Below are 19,970 nucleotides of genomic sequence, written 5' to 3' on the forward strand. Positions count from 1 at the left end.
ACCCTCATAGCTTAGTTCTATTTTTAAAAATCAATTCCTTTTTAAAAAGAATGATTTATTTACGGTTATTATTATTTCACATGATTTCGCCAGAGAAAGACAGAGAGAGGGAGATAGTGAGAAAGGAAGCCTCCAGGTTCCAGATTTGAACTGTGCTCTGCAATGTGGGAAGTCCAGCGCCTCAATCACCACGCCACCTGCTGGCCCCACTTTAGTTCTATTTTACCATGAACTTTATGCACTGCCTCCCACCCCTACCACCATTTGTTTATTCATTCTTTCATTGATGGACATATGTATTGTTTCCCCTTGTTGATTATTATGAACAATGTTGCTATCTACATTTGCTAAAGTGTGTCTACATGTGTTTTCATTTCTTTTGAGTATATATGGTAGGAGTGGATAAACTGGCCATGTGGTTATTCTACACTTAGCTTTTTGAGAAACCATTAAACTATTTTCTATAATAGTTGCACCATTTTATATTCCTACCAGCAATATACAAGGTTTCTTATTTCCAGTCCCTGGAAGCTCCATTTGAACTGAAGGATTGCATTTTCTATTTCTGCCACACACACACACACACACACACAATAAAGCCATTGAAGTTTTGATAAGTATTGCATTGACTCTGTTCATTGCTTCTGAAAAATAATACCATTATATTGATTCCTTTGTGTTGCTATTATATATTCCTGAGACTGAGTGATTTATAAAGAAGTCTATTTGATTCAGAGTTCTGGTGGCTAGAAAGTCTAAGCTGAGGGCTGGCCAGCATCTGGTGCTCTGTTACAATGTGACTGAGAGAAAGAGAAAGGCGGGCAGGCACATGTAAAGAGAGACATGCGAGCAGCCAGGCTGGTTTAAAAACAGCCCACTGTCATGAGAAGTAATAGGGGGAGCTCACTCCCTCCTGGGAGGAATCAGGTCCCATGTCCCACACACCTCTCACAAGGCCCCACCTTCCCACACAGCATGAGTTTCTGTGGGAATATTAAAACCATAGCAGTTTATCTTAAAATGGAAGAGCATCCCATAAACACAAGATGTTTTTCCACTTACATGGTGCGTTTTTTTTGTTGTTGTTTTTTGGTTTTGTTTTGTTTTGTTTTGTTTTGTTTTGTTTTGTTTTGCTATAAGGCGTGCTTGCTAGAGAGCGAGAGAGACAGAAAGTGAGCAATCACTCCCCACGGGGGATGGCCATACCACAGTCCCTTCTCCATTCTCCTCATTCTCCTCTTGCGATCTTGGGCACATACACACATGCACCTGGCCTGAGTTTTCAGCTGCCAGGTCTGACACTGAAACTGGTCAACTTCATGGGAGTAAACAACGTAAATGTTACACCGTCTGCTGGTCCCCCACTTATATAGATCTTTAATTTCCTTCGGCTGCATTTCATATTTTTTAGTGTTAAAGTCTTAAACCAACCACCTCTGTTATTTTATTCACTATTGTAAATGGAATTATTTACTTAATTTCTTTTTCAGATTATTTAGTCTTAGTGTATAGAAGAAATTCAACTGATTTTTGTGTGTTGGTTTTATATTTTACAATTTTGGTGAATTAATTTGTTAGTTTCGACAGTATTTTTGTGGAATCACTAGAGTCTTCTATGTAAAAAAATCATGCAACTGGGACTAGCAGATAGAGTAATGGTTATGTCACTAAACTCACATGTAGTCTATTTCGGTTCGAGTTCTGGACCAGGTGGCTTAAAACTCATGCTGGGCACATGTACGTACATGGAGAGGAGAATGGAGAAGAAGGGGTTGTGGCATGAATATCCCTCCAGGGGATGATTTCTTGCTTTCTGTCTTTCTAGCGAGTTCATGCATCTATACCAAAAAATGTCTCTTAAAAAAAAAAGAAAGAAAAAAGAAACAAAAATAATAGGTTAATTTTTTTCTTTCCAGTTTTGATTTTTTTCCCCTTACCTAATTTCTCTGGCTAATTTCTAGTACTATGTTGAACAAAAGGACAAGAATGGGGCTGGCCCTGTAGCCTGGTTCTTAAGGGAGCCGGATCACACATAGCCAACCATTCCCAGCCCCAGCAGCTTGAACACTATGCTGGGCATGTGTGTGTGTGTATGCCTCAAATTTCAACAGGATGGAGAAATGGAGGAGAAAGGACTCTGGTGTGACCATGCCCATCCCCCCCAACACACTCTCTCTTCTAGTAAGCATATGTGTCCTCTGGCAATTAAAAAAAAAGGCAAGAATAGACATCCTTGCCTTGTTTCTTATCTTAGAGGAAAAACTTCCAATCTTTCACCATTTTGTGCTGCAGGCTTCATTATGTTTATTGCAGGCTTCATTATGTTGAGGTACTTTCTGCCTATTCCTAGTTTGCTGCATGTTTTTATCATAAAAGGGTGTTAACTTTGTCAAATGCTTTTTTTTTTGCATCAATTGAGATAATCATATGATTTTATTCTTCATTCTATTAATGTGGTATATCACACTGATTAATTTTCTTATGTCAAACCATCCTTGCATTCCAGGAATACATCCTATTTTTCATGGTATGTTTTCCTTTTAAGGTACTGTGGAATTCAGTTTGGTAACATTTTGTTAAGGTGTTTGCATTCAAAGATATTCTTCATGGATATTGGTCTATAGTTTTCTTTTCTTATAGTATCTTTATCTGGCTTTGGTATCAGTATAACTCTGGTCTCAAAGAACGAGTTTGGAAGTATTCTCTCCTCTTCAAGAAGGATTCTAAAGATTGGTGTTAATTCTGTAAATGTTCAGCAGAATGTTCCAGTGAAGCCATGTGGTACTGGGATTTTCTTTTTTGGATATTTTTGATTAACTGATTCAACCTCCTTACTAATTATAAGTCTGTTTATATTCTTTTTTACTTTTATTCTTAATTTGTTCATGATTCAGTCTCAGCAGTATATTTCTAGTAATTTATACCTTTCTTTTAAGTCAGTCAATTTATTGGTGTAATATTGTTCATAATAGCTGCTTATAATAATTTTTATGTCAGTGATAGCCGTTGTAATGTCCCCAATTTCATTTCTGATGTTAAGTATGAGAGTCTTCTTTTATTCTTAGCTAGTCTACCTAAGTATTTATCAGTTTTGTGGATCTCTAAAAAAAATTCAACCCTTAGTTTCATTGATTTTTTTTCTATTGTTTACTACACTCTATTTCAATTATTTATACTCTAATCCTTATTCATTCTTTCCTTCTGCTAACTTTGGGTTTAGTTTGTTCTTTTTCTAATTCCTTGCAATAAAAAGTTAGATTGCTAATTTGTGATCTTTTTTCATCTGTTGACCACTGTAAACTTTTTTTTTTTGAGAGGTTTTCGCTATAGTGCGTGTGCGCTCGCCAGACAGACAGAGACATAGAGACAGAAAGTGAGAAATACCCCCCCCGGGGGGATGGTCATGCCGCAATCCCTTCTCCTCCATTCCCCTCTCAGGATCTTGGGCACGCATGCACATGTGCCCGGCGTGAGTTTTAAGCCACCGAGTCCGGGACGCGAACCGTGGTCGACTATGTGGGAGTCCAGCGACATAGCCATTACGCCAACTGCTGGTTCCTAACCACTGTAAACTTCACCCTTAGTACTTCTTTCACTGTCTCATGCTTTTTGATATTAAGTTTTGTATTAAGTTATCTCAAGATATTTTCTAATTTCATTTGTGATTTCTTCTTTGACACATTGGTTGTTTAACCATGTTTGGGTTAATTTCCACATACTTACGAATTTTTCATTTTTTTCTTTGTTATTTCTAAGCTTCATCCCATTTTGACTTTAAAAAAAGATACTTAGTATGTTTTCAATTTTTCTTAAAGTTTTTAATAATGCTTTATGGCCTAACATGTCTATTCTGGAGAATAGTCTATGTACATCCAAGAATAATATATGTTCTGCTGTGGTTTGGTAGAGTGTTCTGAATATATCAGATAAAATAGTCTATGTTTCTTCAAGTCTCCTGTTTCCTTATTGATATTCTATTGGGTTCTATCCATTATTTAAACTGGAGTATTTAGTCTCCTACCATTATGAGTGGATTGCTTACTATTTCTCCCTCAATTTGATCAAAATTTGTTTATATATTTGGGAATTATGATATTATGTGCATAGATGCTTATAATTGTTATATCTTCCAATGAACTGATCCTTGCCATTATATGATGTCTTTTTTCATCTCTTATAATAATTCTCAACTCAAGATTTACTCAAGTTCACTGAATTTGTTTGTTTGTTTGTTTGTTTGTTTTTTGAGAGATTTTTGCTATAGGGAGTGTGCACTCACTGGAGAGACAGAGATGGAAAATGAGAAGTCATCCCCAGGGGAATGGTCATGTTGCAATCCCTTCTCCATTCTCCTCTCAGTATTTTTGGCATGCACACACACGCCTGGCATGAGTTTTAAGTTGCCAGGTCCAGGACTTGAACCATGGTTGACTATGTGGGAATCCAGTGACATAACCATTATGCCATCTGGTGGTCCCTCCTCCATTGAATTTCAATTCAGTTGTTGTATTCTTTAGTTCTAGACTTTCTGTTTGGTTCTTTTTTTTACAGTTTCTTTTTTGTGGTTATTCTCATTTTGTTCATACATTACTTTTCTGATTTCATTTAGTTGTCTGTGTTCTCTTTTGTCTAATTGAACATCATTAAGATGGTTGTTCTAATTTCATTGTCAGACACATCATATATCTCCATTTCTTTAGAATCAATTTCTGGAGGTTTTTTGGTTTTTTTTTTCCTTTGGCTGGGCCATGTTTCCTATATATTTGTATGCTTTGTGACCTTCAGTTGAGATTAGGGCATTTGAAAACACGACTACTTCTCCCAGTCTTTACAGATTGGCTTCTCGTAGGGGAAGATTTTCACCAGCTAGAGAGCCTATGGATCCTTCAACCTTTTCTAATCTTCTCTGGTCTGTGTATGTATTCCCAATTAAAGAGATTTCCCCTGTTTCTTATGAGGATCCAGTAATGTCTTGTTCTTCTTGATATGTCTCTGTAGTAGTTCAGTGTTCTGTGGCTATAGCACTCATATTTGTTCTCAGCAGTCCCCAAACTGTCATCTAAAATATACCACTTTTCTCAACAGCACTCCGAATCAGACAAGCAGATGTTTCAGTTCCTGAAGCAGCCCCCTCAAAACAAGAATTTTGGATGCACTTTCCACTCTTTTTTCTTCCAAGGGAGAATCTAGAATTTGAAAGTTTAATTGCAATTGCACTACACTATTACAGGAAGGGTGAGGGACTAAGGCAGGCAAAAGGCAGCAAATTTTAGTACCTTCATTTATGTGACTTCTTAGCCTTGTACTTGTCTGAGGTGCTGCAACCTCTCACAATTTGTTGCTGGAATTCTCCCAGAAGTTATTTTGTCTGTATGTTGTTGTAAGTCAGTATCTCTGTGGGGAAATGAGGATATTTTTATTCCACTTCCTTGTTAACATTCATTCCAATTTAGGTTTTTCTTTTTTAAGAGTTGAGGGTTTTTGTTTGTTTGTTTGTTTGTTTTCTGTATGGCATGTGCACTCACTAGAGAGACAGAGAAGACAAAGAAACATAAAGTGAGAAATAAACTTCCAAAAGGAGATGGCCATCCTGCAATCTCTTTTCCCCCATGCTCTTCTTGGGATTTGGGGCATGCATGCACATGTGCCCGGCATGAGTTTCAAGCCACCAAGTCTGGGACTTGGTCATGGTCAACCAAGTGGGAGTCCAGCACCTTAACTACTATGCCACCTGCTAGCCCCCAATTAAGATTTTTAATAAGAATTTTTTTTTTTTTTTTTTTGCTTTTTTTTGGAGAGAAGTTTTGTTTGTGGATCGAGTCGTCTGATTGTCCTAAGTTAAGATAGTACGAAGAAACAGAAAGTGAGAAATCACCCCTCAGGGGGAATGGCCACATTGTAATCCCTTCTCCTACATTTTCCTCTTGGGATTTTGGGCGTGCATGCACACATGCCCAGTGTGAGTTTGAAGCCACCAGGTCCAGGACTCAAACTGCAGTCAACCAGATGGAGTTCAGCGCCTTAACTACTAGGCCCCTATTGGCCCCATAAATGGTCCTCTTCTAACCTCAAACATCTAAACAGAGTAAATGATAATTAGAGTTATAATTATGAATGTTTTCTTTATTTCTATTCCTCTTCTTTCTGTAGTATTTGACTCAGAAGCAGCTGGAACTGGAAATAAAATCCATAACCTGGGCCATTATATCACGCTAGCTTCCCCTGGAGTCTGACAGCTTGCTTAATAGTTCGTAGAAAGTTTGACTTCTTACCCAGCAGATGGTATAGTGGTTAAGGCTCTGGACTGCCACATGACCGACCATGGTTCAAGACCCAGACCTGGCAGCCTTTCTCATTTTCTCTCTTTCTCTCTCTCTCTCTCTCTCTCTAGATTGTATATGCCCTATAGAAAAATTTTTAAATAATAATAAATAAAATAATTCTTAAAAGAAAGTTTGACTTCTATTCTTTGTGCACCAAACAAGGCCAGAAAGTTGAGGCCTATTTAGTCTTACAAGGAGGAAAGAAGATCAAAATAGCTAAAATGAGCTAATAAAAGAATTATTACATGAAGCAAATATTTAGATTTTGTTTTGCTTTGATTCACTTTGGTTTGTTTTCCATAGTCACTGCTAGGCATAGTTGTGTGAAATTTCTTTGAAGATTGTGTTTGCTTAGCCCTAAGGAAAATTCTGGGAAAAAAAAAAAAGAATTCATGCGTATAAAACTTATTTAAACTAGGAGAATTAAATGAGTTAATAGGAAAAAGTACCTGCCATAATTCACAGATTATTTCTAACCTATGCAAGCACCCGAAGTTCTGATGGATCAGAGGGCATGGCTGCGACTCTCTCTGACATCAATACTAACTTCGAAAGATGTTTCTTAGGAGATGGTCTACTGAGATGCCATCTTACCATCATTTTTCTATTGTTATTTTCTTTACTTTTTATTTCTTCTTTTTCTTTTTTAGGTTAAATGCAAACAGACCAATACAGTACTTGGAAAACAAGGCAACCTTAAACAGGGCATTAGAACGATTGAATTGGCCCATTTCATTGAAAGAGCTGTCAGTACTGGAAAATGAAATCCTAGCTGGGAAAAAGTATGTCCAGGAGGCCATGGAACTCCAGGAAGCTCTTAAGAAGAATTATGTGAATAAGACACTGGGAGAGGTGGGTACCATAAAGATCTCTGTATTTCCTCCCTCCCTGCCTGTCTCAAGTCATTGCCACCCTGCCTTGGCCTTCCTTTATTCTCTCCCACCCTCCATCACATAGATTTCTACAAGAGTTAAAGCCAGTCTAGTTAGTATCAGTACTTTTTTTTCCATAAAGATAATGCCATTTGAGTTTAACATGGCCTTATTTGTTAAAATAATTATTATTTGTTTAATTTTATTTATCATTATTATTTTATAATTTGACTGGGGAGGGGGGAGTGAGAAAACAAGCTGCCTGGTCTGAAACTCAAATAGCGTTGGCCCTGTGGGAGTCCAGCACCTTAACCACCACACCACCCGCTAGCACCACCATGGCATTATTTTTAAAAGAACAAATATTTTAAGTGAAAAATAAAATTAAACAGAAGCATAATGTAGTGATTAAAAGCCTGAACGTTGAAAGGAGCTAGACCAAGATGTGGCCTCAGATCTACCAACTAACTTCTGTGTGATTTGGCTACTCAGTCTCTTTAAACCACAATTTCCTTGCCTGTAAAATACAAGTATTGATAACATAGGCTTATTATATGGATAAAATGAGTACCTACAGTGCCTAATATGGTAAGCCCCCATATGTGTTCGCAGTTATTATCAGTAATAAAACAAACTTCCTGGGACCAGCAGATGGCATAATGGTTACATTGCTGGACTCATATGTGGACAACCACAATTGAATCCCAGACCCGGTGGCTTGAAACTCATGCCAGGTGTATTTGCGTGCATGTCCAAAATCCCAAGAAGAGGATGAAGGAGAAGGACCATCCCTCATGGGGGGTGGTGGTGGTGGGTGATTTCTCAATTTCTGTCTCTCTGTCTCTCCAGTGAGCATGCACGCCCTATAGCAAAAAAATCCCCCCCCCAAAAAACTTTCTATTATAAAAAAAACTTTATTGCTAGAGGTGTATGTGCTTTCGAGAGAGAGAGAGAGAGAGAAAGCAACCACCCACACACACATAGTGGGGTATAGTCATGCCACAATCTCTTCTCTTCCTTTTCTCCATCCCATTAGGATTTGGGGCTTGCATGTGTATGTGCCTGGTATGTTTTTCAAGCCACTGGGGATTCAAACCATGGGCAACTATATGGTTTCCAGTTCCCTTAGCCACTAGGCTAAGTGGCTGGCCCAAAGAAAATGATTATTTATAATGATTGTTTTCTACCTACCATTTGGGAACATTTCCTTTTAGTTTCTTTTTCTTCCTCAAATATTTTTTACATAGATGCAGTCAAAGTATCCATAAGGGGGTCAGCAGGTGACATGGTGGTTAAGTTGCTGGACTCCCACATGGCTAACCATGGTTCAAGTCCCGGACCTGGTGGCTTGAAAATCATGCTAGGCATGTGTGCATACATGCCCAAAATCCTGAGGGGAAAATGAAGAAGGGGTTGTGGTATGGTCATCCCCCCTTGGGAGTGATTTCTCGTTTTCTCTTTCACTCACTCACTCTCTCTCTCTCTCTTTCTTTCTGGCGAGTGCATATGCCCCATGACAAAACACTTTAAGAAAAAAAGTGTCCACAAGTATTTTATGTCCTGCTTTATAACTTAGTGTTATTTCATAAACTTTATCTGTTTTTACTAAATTTTTAGATCAATACATTTGGTGGTTACATGATATTCCATAGTGTGTATATATACCCTGAATTATTTGTTATTCATTGAATGTTGGTCATTTTCCAATTTTCTGCCTTTCACATAATGTTTTCATGTTGCTCATGTGTATTGAATTATTTTGTTAGGATAGTCTTAGGAGTGGGATTCCTGGGTCAAAGGGCATGAACATTTAGAGACTCTAAATAGGATGTGGCCAACATAACACCCTCCTCTCTGATTGTGCATGAGCATGTATGGACACATCCAAAATCCTACTGAAATCTATGTAGTTTTTGTATACTCACCATACATATATGATAATCAAAGTCATTCTAGAACATATGACCTTTGAGGTTCATCCTTTTAGTTTCAGTCTTTACTAAGTGATACTGAGTTTGCCTAATTTTAAATTCTGCATTTGCTGTTCTAGCTTTTTGTACTTTTTTTGTTGTTGTTCATGTGTGTGATGCTTTTTCTTTCATTTTATTTTTCCTCTGCAAATCACATTTTTTTTCTTTTGATATAAAGAGCTATGTCTTGGGACCGGCAGTTAGCGTAATGGCTATGTCGCTGGACTCCCATGTAGTCGACCGTGGTTCGAGTCCCGGACCCGGTGGCTTAAACTCACACCAGGCGCATATGCGTGTGTGCCCAAGATCCTGAGAGGAGAATGGAGGAGAAGGGATTGTGGCATGGCCATTCCCCCCTGGGAGTGGGGTGTGATTTTTTGCTTTCTATCTCTCTTTCTGGCAAGCGCACACATCCTGTAGCAAAAAATCTCTCCAAGGGGGGGGGGGAAGGGCTATGCAAAATCTTGTCACAAAACATCATATATCTATTATTCCTCCAAGAATAGCTCAGTGTTTCCTTGGGACGCATCCTCTGATTCTAAACATTTTTTATGTCCAGATGCCCCGAGAGTACCTAAGAATTAAAAAGACTGAAAGTGAATTACCTGTTTCTCTCTGAAAATGTGCTTTTCCTCTCTGTATTTCTTCCTGTCTGGTTGTTATCTTAGTCATTGAAATATTTATGAGTGCCTTCTGAAGTGCCAAGTATCCTTGGAGGATCTGGAACACAGCAGATTCTGCCGTAATTGCAGCAGGGGAGACAGACCATCCCTGGCCCTAGATGATGATCTTTCCTAAGAGCAGAATTTGCTAGCATTATTCTCTTATCTGTACTTATATTACATTCACAAATAGGAATTATTGTTAATGGAGCCTCTTGTGATTCAGAACAAAGACAGCATGTTCTACTGAATTTGTCTGGAATTCTGGCAGCCCAAAGGTCAGGATTCACAGGATATGAATTAACTTTTCTATTTCTTTATTCCTTTCCCGCAAAGTGGTAATAAAAATAATCTTCATAATTTCATCATCTGAAAGTACCTGTTTATTCCCTACCGTGTGTGAAGTTCTGTGCTTGGCGTGGGTGGTCTCGGGCATAGAGTAGCTTGTCTCATTCTTCCCTCTCCTTGGGCTCTTCCAAGTCAATACCATATACTGTGTACAAAATGGTGCTTTGTGAACTGCTTTGAAGACATGGCCTCGCACAGTGAGGAGACATATGAAGGGTCGTCAAAAAACCTCATGGAAAATACAGATTATGGAAGAATCGTGCATAGCTTTCAAAAAAAAATTTGTACCAAAATAAACTCAGTTTAATTCCACTTTCCATGAACTTTCCGAAGCCCTCTCCTATTGGAGAAGAACATAACCTTCATGAAAGCTGAGACTTTGTCTGCTCTTAGTGGCTGAATCAGCAGCAGCAAGAGTGGAGCCTGGCACAGTGGGTGTTCAACAAATATGTGTTGAGTTAATGAAACCTCAGTCTTTACAGCAGAGTGTTATAAATGTGACAGCAGAGGCACACCCGCAGAACTGAGGGTTATGGGAAGAAGTGACTGATTCTGACTGGGCACTTGGGGAATGTGTCACAGAGCAAGGTCATCCAGTTTGCCCTTGAGGAGCATATAGGAGTTGTGGGTTGGGATATGAAAAATGTTCTGAATGAAAGAAACAGCCTATGAAAAGGCAGGGAAAGGGACCAGCAGTTAGCATAATGGCTATATCACTGAACTCCCACGTAGTCAACTACGGTTCGCGTCTCAGACCCGGTGGCTTAAACTCACGCCGGGCGCGTGTGCATGCGTGCCCAATATCCTGAGAGGAGAATGGAGGAGAAGGGATTGTGGCATGGCCATCCCCCCAGGGGGTGATTTCTTGCTTTCTCTCTCTCTGTCTCTCTGGCTAGTGCACGTGCCCCATAGCAAAAAACCTCTCCGGGAAAAAAACAAAAAAAAAGTCAGGGGAGTGGAAAAGAATGTCAGGTGTTCACCAGAGGGCAGGGCAGGAGAAAAAATGGGAGAGGGAAGAAGGCATCAGAATTGGAGGGAGTTGGAACTCTCTGCTGGGATCAGGCCTCAGGCCTATAGAAAATGGATATCCAGGGAGAGGTTTTCATCCAGTGGAAGATACTAACAGATTTCTGTCTTAGAAAGACTATTTGTGCAGCAAGGTGAGACCCAGCATAGAGAAAAGACCAAACTCAGAGGCAACACTCCCACTGAGAGGTGTTAAGTTCTTGAGCCAGGTGAGAAGGGTGGGAAGGGAACAGGCAGAAAGGCAGAAGTTGAAGGGAACAGGCAAAAAGGCAGGAGTTGATGGAAAGCTGAATGTGGGCTAAGTCAGAGGGCAAAGGTGGAGATCCCCGTAGTATTTCCATCGTGGAAAACAGAGAACAGAGGCACTACTAGTCCCTTCTTCCTGCTTCTGCTCCTTAGGGAGGTAAGTTCCCTGGCCAGCCCATCTACACATGCTGTCATCGTCTGACCCACTGCTACTCTTTTGTTTATTTCACAACACATTTCACTATCTGATATGTATGTCTTTGTTTGTGGTCCGTATGTTCACTAGAATGGTAGTGGGACTCAGTCCATTGGGTTCTAGGTGTTCCCAGTACCTCAAATGGTGGTTGGTACCTCACAGGCAATTGTTAGTATTTCAGTGAATACATGAAAGAATGAACAGAGAGGAAGAAGCACAATGAGAAGAAGAGTAGGGCTGTCAGAGAAATAGAATTCATTTCTGTCCTCTCAACTCTAGATGGTCACAGGGCATCTAGGTAAGAAAAGTCAGTAGACTGTAGGACCAGCAGATGGTGTAATGGCTATGTCACTGGACTCCCATGTAGGCAACTGTGGTTCGAGTCCAAGACCCAGTAGCTTAAACTCACGCCAGGCATGTGTGTGTGAGTGCCCAAGATCGTGAAAGGAGAATGGAGGAGAAGGGATTGTGGCATGGCCATCCCCCCTGGGGGGTGATTTCTCACTTTCTGTCTCTCTGTCTCTGTCTTTCTGGTGAGCGCATGTGCCTTATAGCAAAAACTTCTCAAAAAAAAAAAAAAAAAGGAAAGAAAAGTCAATAGGCTGTCACATACAGAGCTCTGGCTCTGGAGTCAAATGAACCTCAGTGCAGATGTCAGCACTGCCACTTCCTAGCTCCGTGATGTTACTCAGGCCCTCTATGCCTAGTTTCCTCATCTCTACCAGGAAAATCAAAGACTCAACGCAAAAGGTGGTTGTGAGACAACAATGCACATCATGTGCTTGGGCAGTGTGCAGCACTGAATGCTCAGCAGTGAATGAATTTAACATGTGTTATCCTTGATTACTATTTCCATTATTCAAATTATTGTCAGGACCAGACGGTGGTGCAGTGGTAACTCAGTGCCCTGCTCTGCTGGACCCACGTGGGAAGATCCTGGATTTATGTCCCAAGACTTCTCTGATCACCCTAGATGTGTACACACGTGTCTGTCATCTGGGCTGGCTAAGGCTGTGGATGGATGGTCGTGTGAAGACCCTCTTTGGGATCCTCCCCACACCAGTCTCTGTTTAGTACTCTGTCTTTCTCTATATATAACATGGAAGAAATAAATGAATACACCTTAAAAAAAAAGTTAGTATCAAGGAGTTTTGAAAGTCATGCAGAATGATGTCGGAGAGCCTTCTGATTTGGCAAGAGGGAGCTCAGTAGTGACGTTGGCCAGAACCTTATCAATAGACTTCCGGAGCAGAGGCCAGTTTGCAGCGGGCAGAGTCCATCTTCCACTACATCATGGGTGGAGGAGTGGCTAGAGGTTGAGAAAGTCAGTGTAGGAAGTGAAAGCTTTCATTTCCAGATCTTCCTTGGAAAAGCAAGAAGAATGAGCAGTAGGAACTTGAGGGGTGAACAAGCATGGGAGAAGATGTTCAATTTGCATAATGGATTTGCTAGGTCTGCTCTCCTTCTTGGTTGGAGGTGAAGGCTCTCTTCTCACTGCCCTGACCCAGAAAAGGTGTCCAAAGTCCCTACTCTCTGTTCAGGAAACTTCCACGTGCTTAGGACATACATCTATAAGAAGTGGATTATAAGGGTGTAGTTCATATATGGCGGCCAATCTCTAGAGTTCTCAGAGCCCTCTTTAGCATGGTCCTCTGCAGTGGAATATAAAATGATATTCTTTTCACCTTACATGACATATTCTGAGATTTTTAAATTCCATTTTTATCATGCCCCACCGATTCGATTTAATGACCTGCTCACTGGTCTCAACCTCCAGTGTGCAAAACACTGCTTGGGAGCAAAGACCTTTTAAGATGCTGGAATAAAAAAATTCATCACAGATGCAAGTCACTTTTATTTACTAGCATATAAATATCACCTCACTTTAAAATCTTTTAGCAAAGACCAAAAAGTTTGATCAATAGTAACTGAAGAGGAAGAAACCTTCTGCTAATCAGTAAAGTCTCCCTAGAGTTCATTGATCATGTGCAGCAAAAGGTGATCGAAGTTCTTTTGAAGTAGAATCCAATCTAAAATGCCCAGGAGTGTTCAAAAGTCTATGGCCATGCTATTGGGTCATTGGAAAAGTCGTCACTTATTTTTCTGTTTTTCTATGCAAAAATGCATCATGATTTTTCTGATGACCCAATATTTGGCCTGCTCTGGGTACGTTATGGAATCTGCATTATCTGTGATTCTCTGATACCCGCTCGAGTGATGCTGGCGCCCAGCCTAGCTGTTTGTTGGTTCCTGAGTTTGGGATAGCTTTGTAGTTTTTCTGTTGGTGAAGATCAGAGATGGGAAGGCTGGCCCATGCCTGCTTTTTATGCTCAGATGTTCACCGTAGTCTCCGACTAGCCCTGGGTCAAACCTAAGGTGAGAACCACCTGTTAGACCCAGCACGCTGCACTTGGCTGTCTAATGGCTTCCTCCCATTTCCACAATCCAACTGGTTTCGTGGTAACCCTGAAGACAGGTATTTGGTTTGCTGACCATCTCATGAAGGAGAAATCTGAAATCTGAAATGTTAAATTCCCCTCAAAAATTCCCCTCACTAGTACTCCTCTTGGTGCCATGATTATATATTTCACTCTTATTGGCCAAATGTCAGAGCTGCACATGGCAGAAATTGCCAAGAGTTATAAGTTATAATTAATCTTCCAGAGTCTGTCTGGGAGCCTGGTCTAGGGTGGCGCAACCATGCAGCCCTGCAACATTTCCTTAATGAATAAGAATTGCTCTCCACAGAATCCAGGCTCAGAAAGGCCCAAAGACCTTTCCACACTCATATCCTTGACTGCTTTGGAAAATTTGGAAGCAGAAAACCATTAAGCTCTGAGCACCCTAAAGGAGGCCTTGGAAATGTTCCCTTACAGCTGGCTGCACTCGGTTACTTCTCAATGCCGTGATAATGTTGGCTGAGAAGTAGAGGGAAATTCCTTTGAGTTATGCCAAATGAAATCAGGTATGTGCAGTCATCATTTTTGGTCCTAAATAGTAATGGGACCAGTTGTCATTCATACAGTATAATCTACTGTTTTAACCCATTCTAGTTCTCAAGATTCCCTCTTCCAAGGGAGGTAGGAAGCCTCAATCCAGATATTGAAAGGGAAAAACCTCCTGCTTCTGTGCATTATCTTGATTATAGCAGCCATGGCTAGTCCTTGACCTTACGGACAACATATGGGCAGAGAAGCCTGTTAGAGCTGCTGCTGGGCAATTGAGAGACTGTGTGTTGTGGAGTTCAGGGATCTGGGACAGGAAGAATATTCAGTAGTGGTTTTTAAATAAGATGTGTGCCAACACTAGTTCTACTGAAATTCTACAAATGTGTTTTGTACCTACTGTGGCTACATGTTGCTTGTTAAATGGAAAATTTTAAAGCCTCAAACATTTACTAACTTCACTACTGACCATGCAAACTGAAGGCATGGCCTTAAAATCAAGTAATGAAATGGAAGGAGGGTGGTACCATTTGGGGCCCTGCTCTTCGTCACCCTGTGATTGAATCTGGCAAAGAAGTGAACTGTATTTTCAGAACTTTGTAGACAAGTTAAATCAAATTATCTGGTGGACAACATTCCTACTGCCGGCATCATTATTCACCTGACTTCTTCACTGAAGCTGTTCTCGTGGGCTTAAGACCAGAGCAATGTCGAGTAAGGCCTTTAGCACCAGCATTTCTTATTCTCCCATTCTTTTCCCTCTGAACGTCTCATCTTCCATGAATTTATTTTTAAAACTCAGTGATTTGCTTGTATTTTCTGTGAGTGTATAGGTGAGATATGGGAAGAAAAGAACGGGGCTGGGGGAGACTTTATAACACTTCTGAAGTCTGACAAAATTAAAAAACAGCAAGATATCAGGGCCAGCAAATGTCATAGTGGTTATGTCATTGGACTCCCATGTAGTCGACCACAGTTCGAGTCCCAGACTCGGCGGCTTAAAACTCACACCAGACGTGTGTATATACATGCTCAAAATCCCAAGAGGAGAATGGAGAAGGGATTGTGGTGTGGTCATTCTCCCTGGGGGTGATTTCTCAATTTCTGTCTCTCGGTCTCTCTACCAAGTGCACATGTCCTATAGCAAAATAAGCTCTAAAAAGCAAGCAACCAAACAAGCAAAAACCCAGCAGGTTATTGTCCCTATGGAATAGAGTTGTCAGTATTCTAGGTGGAAGGATGGTGTATGTATCTAGCTGCCCTGATAAGATGTCTTCTCATCCTGGGAAGCCCACTTTATCTCCGTGGGATGATTCATTCTACTAAAGCTGGCCCCATAGGCTTATTTTGCTGTGGCCACTTTACTCTCTTTCTAGTGGAGCTGAATTGATTGTGCTGTGGGTACAAATGGATCATGAAGCAGACCGTGGTGGATGGCTCCCTTTATGAAGCCACATGCTGTGGAATCAGCCAGAAATGAATTGTTGCCAAAGGCGATTACAGTTGGAAATAGAAGTAGGGTTAAAGTAAATTATCAAAACTAGCCCTTTCAGGTGAATTCACAGGCGTATGAGTGATTTGAAGACATTTAGAAAGGCGCTCTCTTCCATGTTAAAAGTAGACACTGTTGGGACCAGCAGATGGCATAATGGTTACATGGCTGGACTCCCACATAGTCAACCGTGGTTTGAGTCCCAGACCTGGCTGCTTAAAACTCACGCCGGGTGTATGTGTGTGCATACCCAAAGTCCCAAGAGGAGAATGGAGGGAGGAGGAGAAGAGATTGCAGTGTGGCCATCCCCCCAGTGGGTGATTTCTCACTTTCTGTCTCTCTTTCTCCAGTGAGTGCACATGTGCTATAGCAAAAATCTCTCAAAATAAAAATAATAATAATAAAAACCAGACACCATATTACTCTGCACCCCTGCCATTCATCGTTACTGCCCGTGCAGGGGAAGGTCTTCACAGATTGAACGGCTGTTCTGTGTCAGATGAATTAGGAAGTGAAAACTATAGAAAAAAAGAGTTCTCTGGTATTTTAGGCAACTGTCTTCACAGATCTTACCTCCAGGTCTGTTCTGAAATATAGAAAGTGGCCTCATCAGTTAGCTTCTGGCTTGGGCATTGAGAGAATCAGTATGTGGAATCCAAGGATAAAGCCAGGTTAGATAGATTACGTGACTATACTCTAGAATTTTAACAAGGAACTGTAAATGTATCCAGACATAGGTTCTAATAAGTGACTTGCTATATTAATGAAATCTAAAGGGGCAAAGTGCCCTTTAGGAATCCGTGTGTCCATCTTTCTGAAGTAACAGGTTTTGTTCATCTGGAGGCAGAGAGGCTGTCTAGTGGCCTCAGTGACAGTAGGATTCTCGCAACCAATTAGTCTTTAAAATGTTTTAAATTTATTTCATGACAGTTGACAGACAAACAGAAAGACAAGCATCCTCAACAGGCTCTTACACCATGCCCTCAACCTCAGCCTTCTCAGACAGCCAGGATAGTGGGCACACACATAGCATAGGGTCACCCAAGGAGCCAAATCCATGACCCTTCATGTGGATCCAGCCTCAACTGAGCAGCGTGTTACTGCTGTACCACTGAGCCAGCTCTCAGATGGTCTCGGATGTGAACACTGGTGGCATAAAACAAGGTGAATTTGAAGCTAAACTTTATATAAAGGTGAGGATTTTAAACAACAGCTGATTTAACTTGGCATGTTCCAGATTGTCAAGATTGAAAATTCTATCAGGTATTAGAAAACATGGATTCTTTCACTGAGAAGCTGACTGTAGGAAACTATGGTGTGGGCATTTCTTGGGAGGGTGATGATAGGGGGCATCTCTTGGGAGGATGTTGATGAGAGAACTGTTCTCACATTCACAGCTCTGGCTGGTACGTTTCCCTCATTCTGTGGAAACTTCAAGCAAGGGTAGCATGTTTGTCTCCCTGTCCTTGTGTTTACTGTTCCTCCAGAAGTAAAGATTCAGATCCTCCTGGGCAGAAATATGAAATTAGAGAGGATGCTACAGATCATTTATTTTGTCTCCTTATTTTACATATGCAAAACCAAGACCCAGAGGTTGAAAGATTGCCCAAAGTCACATATCCAGGTGGGCAGCACTTAGCCCTGCTTTTCCTGTCTCCTGGTCCGGGCCTTTGCCTTTGAGGCCGTTTTCAGACTACAGAAGGTCATTCTGAATCTCCCACAGGAAGGCGGGCTTAGGTTCCTCCTCCGGGTGAAAGCCCAGGAATAGACAGGTAACATTTAGCATCCACCAATGATGTTGGGCCATTCTCTCGGACCTGCTGGTTGCCTCAGTGACAGCACAAATCTCATGAGAAGAGAAGGACCCAAGCAAAATCTGGCTAAGTGAGAGCATCATGAACAAAAGAGTAGTGCCCATTGTGCGTTTTTCTCCACAGCTGCAGAAGCTACAAGGGAAGCAGGCTACAGACTCGATAAGGTCCTACCACTCCTTTAAGACATCATGACCTCTTAGCTCAGTGATTCTTTATTTTCGAGAACCTATATCTAGGTTTTCATCTCTGAGGAAATAAATCACACTTCCCCTTATTTTCATGAACCAGAGAAACCTCTACAAACAGATCCAAATGACGGATGGCTACAGCAGAACCCAGTCCCATCCAGGCACCATGAATATGAACTCACTTGTTTCCAGAACCCAAACTGCTTTAAACATGAATGATAATCCAGGAGTAAATGGTGTGCAGACTTTCTGAAGTTATTTAAATATTTAGTCATTTGCCTCATATATTAGAGACTTCCTTAAGTGGGGGCCTACAGGTGAACTCAAAGTATGCACCGAATACTGTATTTATGGTGTAACTGTAGCACTGCAAGTACATAGCTATCGCGATAGAACTAGAGCATTGTACAAAGTGCCTGTGAGAACATTCATATTGATTGGTCTTCGTGTAGTGGAGAAGAAGCTGCAAAATGATTATTCTGGGTACTCTAATTGGGATGGAGGACTAATTTTGAGAAACCCAAGATTTAAGAAGTAATGGTCAATAAAGAAAAAAGAAGAAGAAAAACTTAGGATGGAAAATCCCCAGCTTCAGAAGTGTACCAATTTGGAGGAAAAGGCCTGTTTGGTTTATCTGTTGATTTAAAAGTAGATTCAGAAGCTGTGCTCATTCACCCATTCAACCCACTATATGCAAAAATACCATGAGCAGTTATGTAGAACAGACCAGAAATAATTGCTCACCTATTTTTACCTTCAAACCCTCCCCAGATTTGTAGAAGTATAAAATGCATATTATAAAGCATACTTATTTTAATTCAATGATTGTCAGTTTTTATTAAAACAGACAGAATTGGCAAATATCACCACAGTCCAGTTTTAGAACATTATCTTGATCCCACAAAGGATCTTTTATGCCCATTTGCAATCAATCTCTTCTCATCCTCAGCTTCAGATAACCACTAATCAGTTTCTGTCTCTACAGTTTTGCCTTTTCTGTTCATTTCTTATATAAGTGGCTGAATAATCCACTGTCTGCCTATGACTATCCTTTTGTTATTACACTTTATCAGTTACTCTAACTTATGTTAACTTTCAAAATCAAAAAATGTCTTCCAAATTTATTCTTTTTCAAAATTGTTTTGGTTCGTCTGAATCCTTTGAACAAGGGGTCTTCAAAAAGCTTATGGGAAATGTATATTATATAAAGACTATACATGGCTTTCAAAATTTTTTTTTAATTTCCTTTTTTTTTTTTTGGAGAAGTTTTCGCTATAGGGCGCGTGTGCTCGCCAGACAGACAGAGAGAGACATAGAGACAGTAAGCAAGAAATCACCCCCCAGAGGGGAGGGTCACACCGCAGTCCCTTCTCCTCCATTCTCCTCTCGGGATCTTGGGCATGCATGCACACGCGCCCGGCGTGAGTTTTAAGCCACCGGGTCTGGGACGCGAACTGTGGTCGACTACATGGGAGTCCAGCGACATAGCCATTATGCTAACTGCTGGTTCCCGGCTTTCAAAATTTTTGTGCACCAAAAATAAACGTACTTTAATTCCATTTTCCATGAAATTTTTGAAGTCGACTCATATTTACATGTAAAATTAGAGTCAGCTTCTCAATTTCTACCAAAAAAAAAGTAAATAAATTAAAAACTTCCTAAGATTTTTATATGAATTATATTGTACTATAGATAAGTTTGAAAACACTGGATAGCTTTATAATATCATGTCTTCTTTTTTTTGTAAAGAATTATTTACTTATTTAATTTTATTTGTTATTTTCAATTTGGCCGGAGAAAGAGAGAGAGAGAAAGGGAAAGTGAGAAAACAAGCCACCAGATCCAGGACTCGAACCATGGTCAGCCATGTGAGAGTCCAGTACCTTAA

General features: G+C 40.5%; 1 protein-coding gene across 3 annotated transcripts in view; it reads left to right on the plus strand.

The window, feature by feature from the left end:
- VWA3B (von Willebrand factor A domain containing 3B) overlaps positions 1–19,970 on the plus strand; it is a 288,347-nt gene that overhangs the window by 233,241 nt on the left and 35,136 nt on the right. For all 3 annotated transcript variants that reach the window (XM_027767524.1, XM_027767525.1, XM_027767526.1), the window contains one exon: positions 6,974–7,175. In XM_027767524.1, the coding sequence (XP_027623325.1) occupies positions 6,974–7,175 (202 nt within the window). The remainder of the gene's footprint in view (positions 1–6,973; positions 7,176–19,970) is intronic.

Source organism: Tupaia chinensis, unplaced genomic scaffold (assembly GCF_000334495.1).
Source record: "Tupaia chinensis unplaced genomic scaffold, TupChi_1.0 Scaffold144276_1, whole genome shotgun sequence".
NCBI lineage: Eukaryota > Metazoa > Chordata > Mammalia > Scandentia > Tupaiidae > Tupaia > Tupaia belangeri.